The sequence below is a fragment of the Hyperolius riggenbachi genome, chromosome 2, assembly GCF_040937935.1.
Source record: "Hyperolius riggenbachi isolate aHypRig1 chromosome 2, aHypRig1.pri, whole genome shotgun sequence".
Taxonomy (NCBI): Eukaryota; Metazoa; Chordata; class Amphibia; order Anura; family Hyperoliidae; genus Hyperolius; species Hyperolius riggenbachi.
The window spans coordinates 372,716,480-372,729,068 of NC_090647.1; the positions used below are offsets into that span (position 1 = coordinate 372,716,480).

General features: G+C 41.4%; 2 protein-coding genes across 3 annotated transcripts in view; one reads left to right on the top strand and one right to left on the bottom strand.

Annotated features, from left to right (window-relative positions):
* The window catches only part of ST7L (suppression of tumorigenicity 7 like), a 424,041-nt gene that overhangs the window by 329,390 nt on the left and 82,062 nt on the right, over positions 1-12,589 (top strand). The gene's annotated exons all lie outside the window — the stretch shown is intronic.
* WNT2B (Wnt family member 2B) overlaps positions 5,870-12,589 on the bottom strand; it is a 194,619-nt gene continuing 187,899 nt past the window's right edge. For both annotated transcript variants that reach the window (XM_068269738.1, XM_068269739.1), the window contains exon 5: positions 5,870-7,065. In XM_068269738.1, coding sequence (XP_068125839.1) covers positions 6,836-7,065 — 230 coding nt within the window. In that variant the 3' untranslated portion in view covers positions 5,870-6,835. The remainder of the gene's footprint in view (positions 7,066-12,589) is intronic.

Genomic DNA, 12,589 nt, shown 5'->3' on the forward strand with positions numbered 1-12,589 from the left:
TTAGGAATCAAACGGACTCATGGGCTCCGCCTCCCTTACTGTGTTGTGGCTGCGGCTGCCGGAGGACTCCACCTCCCTCCCAAGTAAGTTTATCACTGCCTCCATTTTAACCTGATTTTAATACATTGTACTCTTTGCTGGCACTTCTGTTTCGTTGTTCATTCCAATGAAGAATGTTTAATCACTTGTTTTCTAAATTTGAAACGATTTGTGTATAAAGCTCCTATCTTTCAATGTGACCGTTGTGCCATAAACACAGAAAAAAAACAGTACAATATTTTAGTTACATGTGTGACTTTACAATATTGCAGCACATTTCACAAGCAATCAGTTGGCTAACTCAAGTTTCCTAGTGTTTAAAATTAATAGACTCATCACCCTCATGTAAAACATCCTCCCACCCCAAGGTCTCCTGCAGGTTACACAAATATTAGTTCAAACAAGCCAATAAATCTGTCCCACAAGACGCAGACAGACCTGCAGCTTTTTCTGTCTCTGAAAGTAATGTTGCTTGCAGGTTGGAAGAAGACGCCTTAATGTTGCCCGTAATTGTTATGGGATCATTTGAGAAAGGAAGAATACACTAACACCTAATATTTAGGGAAATGTCAAGGAGCTGTATTTTTCTCAACAATTTACCCGCACAACCGCCATTCTAATCATCAAAACAGACAACCAGGTGTGAGACTGTAAAAATTAGGCATCTCTACATACAGCTGCAGCGTTTGTCTTGACGTTTGACAACCAGGATGATAGTTGCAGAGAGAATCAATTCAACTTGTGTGAGTGATGCAAGTGAGAGTTTACAGCTAAACTCCTGCCTCAACAAAACAAGCACATAAATGTGTAGTTGTCACTTCAAAATGTGTAGGTTATTATCAAAGTAATACTTATAAATACAATTTTAGGTGCCACCATGGAACTTGCCCAAGTCCAGTCTGCTAACTGCAAAACAATCTAAAAAGCATCATTACATTTCCTTTACACCATTGTACTGAGCACAATCAATGTAGCAACTGACTGTTAGTCCCCCTGAATTGTTTATTCAGGAGTGTTCCTTGACTTCTGCCTTTACATAGGAAGTTCTGCTGTGAAGGAGAAAGTGTTGGGATGATGGAGAGGAGTGTGCAGTGCATTGGCTAGAGGCAGTGACATAGGTGAGTCTCTGTCGCGGCCTGTGCCCACCAACACAGTATCACAGTTTCCATCCTGGACTTAGATACAATAGGCCTGATTTATGGGCTAAAGCAGCGCAGCTTAATGTGAAGGAGCGCCCGCTTTGCTTCCTTACATAGCAACACTCCCTGCTATGTAAGGAGAGTGCCTTCCTTAGTTGCATGCTTTGCTTACATAGCAACGGCCACAACTTTACTTGCGGACAGTCCTGTGAAGTATCGTTAGTTACCGCGATACTTCACTCGCAGCCGCTACTTTGTTAATTTACATAGTTACAACTATGTAAATTAACATAGTAGCGGCCACAAGTGAAGTATCGCTTGATGAATCAGGCCTAATAACATCATTATTTATGCTTAGGGAATTTGCACCATCACATTGAAAAATGTGTCACAGATTGGTGGATTTTAAAGTGTACCAGAGCTGAAAAATTAAAAAGATTTTATACATACCTGGGGCTTCCTCCAGCCCCATCCTCTGCTGCCCACAACTTCAGGAACCGGGTCCCTGCACTTTCATCAGTCGGATGGGCAACCTTTTTAATTTTCATGATTTTCCTGTATAAATCGTTGGTTGTTACGATACAAAATGTCAGTTAAATATATCATATAGGAGACACACACAGTGATATTTGAGAAGTGAAATGAAGTTTAGTCAATTTACAGAAAGTATGCAATATTTGTTTAAATAAAATTAGGCTGGTGCATACATGTGGATACTATTGTCTTTTTATTGATTCCAAAACCATTAGAACTACTTATTGGAACTCAAATTGTCTTGGTAAGCTCAGTGACCCCTGACCTACATACACAGGTGAATCCAATTATGAGAAAGAGTATTTAAAGGGAACCTAAACTAAGAGGCATATGGATGTTTCTTTTTAAACAATACCAGTTGCCTGACAGTCCTACTGATCTCCTTGGCTACATTAGTGGTAGAATCACACACCTGAAACAAGCATGCAGCTAATCCAGTCTGACTTCAGTCAGAGCACCTGATCTGCATGCTTGTTGAGGGGCTGTGGCTAAATGTATTAGAGACAGGATCAGCAGGAGAGTCAGGCAACTAGTATTATTTTAAAAGGAAAACCCCATATCCTTCTCAGTTTAGGTTCCCTTTAAAGGGAACTGAGCACATTCTCTTTCAATGGAATCTCTCCTGGCATAGAAGCTGCCATGTTCCCCCCTCCCCTTCTCACATTCCTTATTTACAGAAGTCAGAGATGCTATCTTGACACATTGACACAAATTAGATCTTTGAAGAAACAGTCCTAATTACTAACCCCCTTTGTTGTCTAATAGCATTGTTTACCTCTTGGTAATTAGCCCAATAAAACAATTAGGAACCTGAAAGCTCTGCGGCCGGGGACGGCCGGGCAGCCCTGCTGAAACAGGGTAATTAATCTACTTTGAATGTAAAATACAAGGTAAAATGAAAGTTTATTTTAATAATGAAACAGATTGTCGGCATGCATTTTTCATGTGCTATAGAAATGTCCTGAATGATAAAAAAGGTGCTCGGTTCACTTTAAGGGGGTGAATTGTAAGTTTCCCTCTTCTTCTGATTTTCTCTGAAGAGTAGCAACATGGGGGTCTCAAAACAACTCTCAAATGGCCTGAAGACAAAGATTGTTCACCATCATGGTTTAGGTCAGGGGTCTGCAACCCGCGGCTCCGGAGCCGCATGCGGCTCTTTTTCACCTTCGCCGCGGCTCCTAGGCGGCTCCGGTGTCAGTGGCTGCGGCGCGCGTGTGACGTGTGCTGTCACTGGATGGCAGCCTATCAGAGAGGCCGCCGGACCAGTGCAGTGCAGGGCTTCGGGCGGCCATTTTCCCGTAGCCCTGCAGGCAGGACGTGACGTAGGAAGAGGATCGTGGGAGTTGCGCGCCACAAGGTCGCGACAGGTGGAGATCGTGACAGGAGGTCTTCTAACTAGGTGAGTAAATGGGTTTTTCTTTTCAGATCTGCTGAAGGATTGTGCATTTTGGGGTCAGGGCTGCTGAAGGATTGTGCATATGGGGGTCATATCTGCTGAAGGATTGTGCATATGGGGGTCATATCTGCTAACGATTTGTGCATATGGGGGTCATATCTGCTAACGATTTGTGCATATGGGGGTCATATCTGCTAACAATTTGTGCATATGGGGGTCATATCTGCTAACAATTTGTGCATATGGGGGTCATATCTGCTAACAATTTGTGCATATGGGGGTCATAGCTGCTAACGATTTGTGCATATGGGGGTCATATCTGCTAACGATTTGTGCATATGGGGGTCATATCTGCTAACGATTTGTGCATATGGGGGTCATATCTGCTAACTATTTGTGCATATGGGGGTCATATCTGCTAACTATTTGTGCATATGGGGGTCATATCTGCTAACTATTTGTGCATATGGGAGTCATATCTGCTAACGATTTGTTTTATAATGGTTTTGCGGCTCCCAGTTTTTTTCTCTTTTTGGAAACGGGTCCAAGTGGCTCTTTATGTCTTAAAGGTTGCAGACCCCTGGTTTAGGTGAAGGATACAGAAAGCTGTCTCAGAGGTTTCAGCTGTCTGTTTCCACAGTTAGGAACATATTGAGGAAATGGAACACCACAGGCTCAGTTCAAGTTAAGGCTCGAAGTGTCAAACCAAGAAAAATCTCGGATAGACAGAAGCGACGAATGGTGAGAACAGTCAGAGTCGATCCACAGACCAGCACCAAAGACCCACAACATCATGTTGCTGCAAATGGAGTCATTGTGCATCGTTCAACCATTCGGCGCACTTTACACAAGGAGATGCTGTAAGTGATGCATAGGAAGCCTTATCTCCACCCACAGCACAAACTGGTTCACTTGAGGTGCTAAAGCACATTTGGACAAGCCAGCTTCAATTTGGAATAAGGTGCCGTGGACTGATGAAACTAAAATTGAGTTATTTGGGCATAACAATGCATGGAGGAAAAAGAACACAGCATTCCAAGGAAATATCTGCTACCTACAGTAAAATATGGTGGTGGTTTCATCATGCTGTGGGGCTGTGTGTCCCGTGCAGGGACTGGAAATTAAAAGTTGAGGGACGCATGGATTGCACTCAGTATCAGGAGATTTTGGAGACCAATGTCCATGAATCAGTGACAGTGACAAAGCTGAAGCTGCTCCAGGGCTGGATCTTTCAACAAGACAACGACCCTAAACACTGCTCAAAATCGACAAAGACATTCATGCACAGGAACAAGTACAATGTTCTGGAATGGCCATCTCAGTTCCCAGACCTGAATATAATTAAAAAAATCTGTGGTGTGAGTTAGGGAGCTGTCCATGCTCGGAAGCCATCAAACCTGAATGAACTAGAGATGTTTAGAGGAATGGTCCAAAATGACTTAAACCAGAATCCAGACTCTCATTGGAACCTACAGGAACCATTTAGAGGCAGTAATTTCTGCAAAAGGAGGATCTATTAAATATCCATTTCATTTCTTTTTTGTGGTGCCCAAATTTATACATCTGCCTAATTTTGTTTAAACAATTAGTTCGCACTTTTTGTATATCCAATAAACTTAATTTAACTTCTCAAATATCACTGTTTGTGTCTCCTATATTTAACTGACATTTTGTATCATAACCACCAACGATTTATACAGGAAAATTCTGACAATTAACAAGGTTGCCCAAACTTTCGCATACCACTGTAAGAGAAGTGCGCTGTTTGCGTATCTCTCCAGCAGCCGCTGGAGAGATAAGTAGAGGGCGCACGTCTCCTGCGTAGTTGGCTGTGACTGACATCAGTGATGGGACCCAGTTCCCAAAGCTGTGGGCAGCGGAGGACGGCGGCGTGGAAGCAATCGGAGCAGATGGGGCTGGAGAAAGCCCCAGGTATGTATAAAATCTTTTTAATTTTTCAACTCTAAGTCCCTTGAAGTCACTGACTGATGCCAGTAAATGTAGAAGAAGTGCAGCAAACAATACATTTACATAAATAGGTGGCCACTAGTGAAAAAGTGAATCAGTCATTTAAATCAGTTAAAATTATTAGCAATGATGGGTATCCAGTAAGGATCCAGTATATTGCCAGTGGAACAATTTTTATTTCAACACTAGTGATATGCAAAAATGTTCTTGTATCTTGTTAGAGTAACTGTCGGGCATAAAAGAAAAAAAAATCTTTATTTTTATCTGGTAACAAGTAATAAGGATGCTAAGCATGCAAAACAAAAATTACAAATACTAATACTTTTCTTGTTTATAAATGATCATTCCCCAGTTTACCCGACTCTTATTTAGTACATTGCCAAAAAAAGGAAGTTGCAGGGCATGCTGGGTTGTCCTTTTTTGCTTCTCTACTTTCCCCTCAGACTTATCTAATGTAGCCTGTTTGGCTGAAGCCTCTTTCCCGTTCTGAGATAGTATGGCTGATTCAGGCTGACAGCTCCTATTTAAGCAGCTTGACCCTGGAAGAGGATGCTGAGGCTAGCAAAACACTAAAAATTAACAACAGGACTGCTAGAAGATGTGATTTGGTAACTCCAACATTTGTGCCCTTCATGGGTTTAATATGCATATTTGGAATTCTTTTTTTGTTCATTACTAGTTAACACCAGTGATAAAATGCTCTTCAGAGCTCACATTTGTGCACATGATGATGATGTATTATTTAGCATTACTATAGCAGAACGCACTCCATTGCTAAATAAAAGTACAGTGCAACTGTATCTCTAATACTTTATTTCCTCTTTATAATGTACAATATATGAATAAATAAAATAATATTTACCCACTTTCAGTCATGGGCAAGGAGGACAAGGACATTTGTTTGCAATAGAAGTTTATATAAATTTAGAAAAAAAAAACCATAAAGCAGTATACATATTATACAAGCATTCAAGCAAGTCTCTAAAATGTGGGGCTCACAGTCCCATCCAAAGTCCTCTTTTTGAGATATCATGAAAGTCTAATTTTTTTTGTTGTGCAGTCGATATGGGAGAATTTCTTACAACTTTATCTGAAGTAAGTTTTTGTAAATATCAACATGGTCTTCAAAGCAGCTTCGTAAACTTGATTTCATAAGTACAAAAATATTACCCAGCATTTCATGTGGTCTTCCAAGCACAGTGGAAGATCTAAGCATGAAATGACAGTGTGCAACTGTTTATTATTTCCAGAGGGCGGTATTCTAGTTCCTGAAAGTGAAGAACTGTGTTGCGTGTCTGTAGCATCATACAGGCTATTGTTGCTGTTGTCCACTACATATTTAACAATCTGATGGAAATTATCTGTCATCTTGTCCTCAGTTTATAGTTGCTGTTTTCCGCATATTTGTGTATTTCTTGCATATTGATATAAAAGCTGTTGCATATTAGGATCATTCTCCCTTAATGATAAAAAGCCACACAGCAGAAAATAAGCTGTAAAGCAGTGGTCTGTTGAGTACCACCAGACCGGAGATCACAACTAGAGAACCACTTATTTTATTGCAAACGTCTCTTACAGAAAGGACTGGTTCTTAGCTGGCCTTTGTCAGAAGGACCGCATTGCATCCTGGAAAGTGTAGTCTTGTCTTTTTTGCCGTGCAGAATTACTTAAATAGGAAGCCATGCAGCTGTACTACACTTTTGCCCAGAATCCCTTGGGACCCGTGACTTCTTGTCCAATGTGCATACCTCTGTAGGATTCAAGTCTGATCAAGCCATTCTGCCCTTTTTGGAGCCTTGCAAGTATGCACATCCACTGTCTCTTCGCATTCCTTACATCGCACGGCACAACACCAGTGGAATTTGCACTCACATTTGGTTGTTCGGGTGACACGAGTGGTGTCATAGCCTCTGCCACAGCACATAACTTCACAGCCATCTGTCCCCCTGGAGATCTTGTCACAAACTCTTCCTGCAGTGCCCAATGAACCTGGAAACAGGGTAGCACAATACATTACAAAAAGCAATAGCTAAACAGACTGACCCAATGCATACAAACATGGTTGAATAAATTCGACTTTAGTTAAGGACTGAACATTGTGGGTGTGTTGTATTACTCCTGCTCCTCTCTGCCAATCCCTTCATTGACTGCCATTTACTCAAAGGATCCAGATCATACTCCTAACACTGTAATACAACTCTCTACATAAGCAATCCCCTTTTTTTCTCTAGGTACCCTCCCTCCTGGAAATTTTGCTCCTCCCATGAGACCCTCTTGTCAACCAGTTTGGTTACATCCTCTAACTCTCGTATCCAGGACTTCTCACAAGTGTCACCTCTCCTTTAGAACTCTCTCCTGCAGCCTGTCTATCATGCTCCAAGCCTGGAAAATGTTCAAGCGCACTTGCAAGACACACCTATTCAGACAAGCTTATAATCTGTTATAGCTAAAATTTGAGGCTCACTGCTTCATCCTCTAGTCCCTTTGTATAGCTCCTTAGTGTCTCCACCCCAATACCCTGTATGTATAGCTCATTAGTGTCTCCACCCCAATACCCTGTAGATTGTTAGATCCCAATGGCAGGGATATCCCCCTAGTGTTTCCTGTTAATGTTTGCAATTTGCCAAATGAATACAGTATGTACCAGTATTGGTGATGTTTTCAAACTACACATCACTTGTATGTGTTTGTACTTGTGTTGCTGGATGTCCTGTTTGTACAGTGTGAAACTGCTCATGTCATGTGTCTATGTACCTCATTATTTAAAGTGATTGTACTATGTTACGGAAGATATATAAATAAATAATATTCATATCTATTTTCTGATTCACAGCATCTGAAGAATTTTTGTTTGTCTGATATTTCATCATGAATACAGCTGATATCTTTTTTGGTTAATTTCTGAACATATATACCATAAGCATGACTTAAAACTAAGAGTACTGTCCATGATAACACTTTTTTTTTGTCTGGTCTGGCTTAAAGGTTCAGTGAATCTCTAAACCAGCATTTCACTTTAATTTCTTTAAAGTATCCCTAGCCTCGTTTTTTAATGAAATGTTTTTAAATAAGAGTCATAACGCTATCCTCCCCCTCCAGCGCCCCCTGTCCCCTGTTCTGCACATCCATAATGCAGAGCTCGATGATGGGCTGGGAGTAAGTGTCAGTACTTCCTCCTCACTGACTGCCATCAGTAACGCCCCCTGCACTCGCTGCTATTAGTTCTTATGTGCACAGCGCTTTGGGAGCTGCGCTGTGTGCGGTCTTGAGATAATTTAGCTCAGAACGATAGTGTATTAATAGCTGTATTAGTACAGAGAGAAGGAAGTACTGACACTTCCTCCCGGCCACGTTCTGCTCAAGTCAAAGATTTTGGCTGTGCAGAGCGAAGAACGGGGGGGGGGGCTTAAGGGGGAGAAAGGTGCTGTGATTTATGTCACAATGCAGAAAATAAAGCTTTAAACATATGATATTCTACAGCGAAGGCCAGGGGGACTTTAAACAAGGTTCTGTAATGACCTCCACATCCTGGCAGTTAGGCACAACTATATATATATATATATATATATATATATATATATATATATATATATATATATATATATATATATAGAGGCTGGGCATAGAATCTGTTACTTATTGGTTGCTTAATATCACATGATGGTACAGAAAATAGATCATCAGTGCTCAACACAGAGTTGTTTGAATAAATTATTTTTTGTCTGATTGATGTGCTTTGCAAAAATCTGTAATGTTCATACGCAGGAAAGATTGGAGTTCTGTTGCTTATTGTACAGTTGTACAGAGGCACCAGTAGAATAAAAATAGCTAAAACATTTAAAATGAGGGAGGCAGTGGTGGACCTACCCCCTTGAGGTAGACACAAGATGCTGTTGATTTTTTCAACAACAACAAAATTGATTTACATACTCCAGACAAGTGCAACGCGTTTCGCGGGCATATCCCACTTCATCAGGCTATAAAAGGGAGCATATAACTCATGCAGGTCTAGTATCAAGCTTAGCGCCTAAGAATTCTGTTGCTGATCAGCTAATTCTAAGAAAAATCCATACATGCCTGCAGAAATGTACTCTATGCATCTGTATACTTTTCCTTTTAACTTTGATGTCCAGTATATTTCCGTTGCTGTGCAGTGTCACAGATTGCCATTGAGCTATATTTCTTCCAGGTTAAAGAATAAAGGTTAATCTTCAGTTCCTTGTAAAACATATGTAGTAGAAGCGAGTTTGTGATTCCTCAGTCAGTAAGATATCTCCATAGCTGTGATCTGATACCCACATGACTTACTTCCCCTGGACCGCATGTCATGTCTGAATGGCATTACATTCTTTTGATAGTAAATGTCTTTTCATCTTTCACTGTGGCCTGCCTCATTTCCCTCCAGCGACTAGAGGAGTGAAAGGATTAAATGCCAATTCAGTAGTGTTCCCTAGAGCTATATTCTACAAACAGGATTATTTGAAAAAATCATGTGTTAAGTAAAATAGTTTTTTAGTTGATCTTTGGTATAGTCTCTAACCTTTTATCTTTTACTAGCATCATTCATTTGGACTTGAAAATTAAAGCTATTATTATTTCAAAACCCATGGATATATAGCTGCATATCTAAATCTGTATATTTTTGGGGAGGGCCTGGAGGAGAGCATTAAATTAACCACTTGAGGACCGTCGGCTTTACCCCCCTTAACCACTTGAGGACCCACCCTTTACCCCCCCTTAAGGACCAGCGCTGTTTTAGCTGATCTGTGCTGGGTGGGCTCTGCAGCCCCCAGCACAGATCAGCGTGCAGGCAGAGCGACCAGATCGCCCCCTTTTTTCCCCACTAGGGGGATGATGTGCTGGGGGGGTCTGATCGCTCCTGCCTGCCGGGTGTTGCGGGGGGGGGGCACCTCAAAGCCCCCCTCCGCGGCGAAATCCTCCCCCTCCCTCTCCTACCTGGCCCCCCCTGGAGATCCGGGCTGCACAGGACGCTATCCGTCCTGTGCAGCCAGTGACAGGCTGTCTCCTGTCACATGGCGGCGATCCCCGGCCGCTGATTGGCCGGGGATCACCGATCTGTCAGTACAATGTAAACAAAGCGGATTATTTCCGCTTGTGTTTACATTTAGCCTGCGAGCCGCCATCGGCGGCCCGCAGGCTATTCACGGAGCCCCCCGCCGTGAATTGACAGGAAGCAGCCGTTTGCACGAGCGGCTGCTTCCTGATTAATCAGCCTGCAGCTGGCGACGCAATACTGCGTCGCTGGTCCTGCAGCTGCCACTTTGCCGACGCACGGTATAAGCGTGCGGTCGGCAAGTGGTTAAGGACCGGCCACTTTTTTTCCATTCAGACCACTGCAGCTTTCACGGTTTATTGCTCGCTCATACAACCTACCACCTAAATGAATTTTGGCTCCTTTTCTTGTCACTAATAAAGCTTTTTTTTGGTGCTATTTGATTGCTCCTGCGATTTTTACTTTTTATTATATTCATCAAAAAAGACATGAATTTTGGCAAAAAAAGGATTTTTTTTTACTTTCTGTGCTGACATTTTTCAAATAAAGTAAAATTTCTGTATACATGCAGCGCGAAAAATGTGGACAAACATGTTTTTGATAAAAAAAAACCCATTCAGTGTATATTTATTGGTTTGGGTAAAAGTTATAGCGTTTACAAACTATGGTGCAAAAAGTGAATTTTCCCATTTTCAAGCATCTATGACTTTTCTGACCACCTGACATGTTTCATGAGGGGCTAGAATTCCAGGATAGTATAAATACCCCCCAAATGACCCCATTTTGGAAAGAAGACATCCCAAAGTATTCACTGAGAGGCATAGTGAGTTCATAGAAGCTATTAATTTTTGTCACAAGTAAGCGGAAAATGACACTTTGTGACAAAAAAAAAAAGTTTCCATTTCTTCTAACTTGCGACAAAAAAAAATGAAATCTGCCACGGACTCACCATGCCCCTCTCTGAATACCTTGAAGTGTCTACTTTCCAAAATGGGGTCATTTGTGGTGTGTGTTTACTGTCCTCGCATTTTGGTGCCACACATGTGGTATTGCCGTACTCAAGAGAAGTAGTATAATGTGTTTTGGGGTGTATTTTTACACATACCGATGCTGGGTGGGAGAAATATCTCTGTAAATGACAATTTTTTAATTTTTTTTACACACAATTGTCCATTTACAGAGATTTTTCTCCCACTCAGCATGGGTATGTGTAAAAATACACTCCAAAACACATTATACTACTTCTCCTGAGTACGGCGATACCACATGTGTGGCACTTTTTTGCACCCTAACTGCGCTAAGGGGCCCAAAGTCCAATGAGTACCTTTAGGATTTCACAGGTCATTTTGAGAAATTTCGTTTCAAGACTACTCCTCACGGTTTAGGGCCCCTAAAATGCCAGGACAGTATAGGAACCCCACAAATGACCCCATTTTAGAAAGAAGACACCCCAAGGTATTTCGTTAGTAGTATGGTGAGTTCATAGAAGATTTTATTTTTTGTCACAAGTTAGCGGAAAATGACACTTTGTGAAAAAAAACAATAAAAATCAATTTTCGCTAACTTGTGACAAAAAATAAAATCTTCTATGAACTCACCGTACTACTAACAGAATACCTTGGGGTGTCTTCTTTCTAAAATTGAGTCATTTGTGGGGTTCCTATACTGTCCTGGCATTTTAGGGGCCCTAAACCGTGAGGAGTAGTCTTGAAACAAAATTTCTCAAAATGACCTGTGAAATCCTAAAGGTACTCATTGGACTTTGGGCCCCTTAGCGCAGTGAGGGTGCAAAAAAGTGCCACACATGTGGTATCGCCGTACTCGGGAGAAGTAGTACAATGTGTTTTGGGGTGTATTTTTACACATACCCATGCTGGGTGGGAGAAATAACTCTGTAAATGGACAATTGTGTGTAAAAAAAATCAAAAGATTGTCATTTACAGAGGTATTTCTCCCACCAGCATGGGTATGTGTAAAAATACACCCCAAAACACATTATACTACTTCTCCTGAGTACGGCGATACCACATGATTGGCACTTTTTTGCAGCCTAACTGCGCTAAGGGGCCCAAAGTCCAATGAGTACCTTTAGGATTTCACAGGTCATTTTTGTTTCAAGACTACTCCTCACGGTTTAGGGCCCCTAAAATGCCAGAGCAGTATAGGAACCCCACTAATGACCCCATTTTAGAAAGAAGACACCCCAAGGTATTCCGTTAGGAGTATGGTGAGTTCATAGAAGTTTTTATTTTTTTGTCACAAGTTAGCGGAAATTGATTTTAATTGTTTTTTTCACAAAGTGTCACTTTCCGCTAACTTGTGACAAAAAATAAAATCTTCTATGAACTCACCATACTCCTAACGGAATACCTTTGGGTGTCTTCTTTCTAGAAACGGGTCATTTGTGGGCTTCCTATACTGCCCTGGCATTTTAGGGGCCCTAAACCGTGAGGAGTAGTCTTGAAACCAACAATGTCGCAAAATGACCTGTGAAATCCT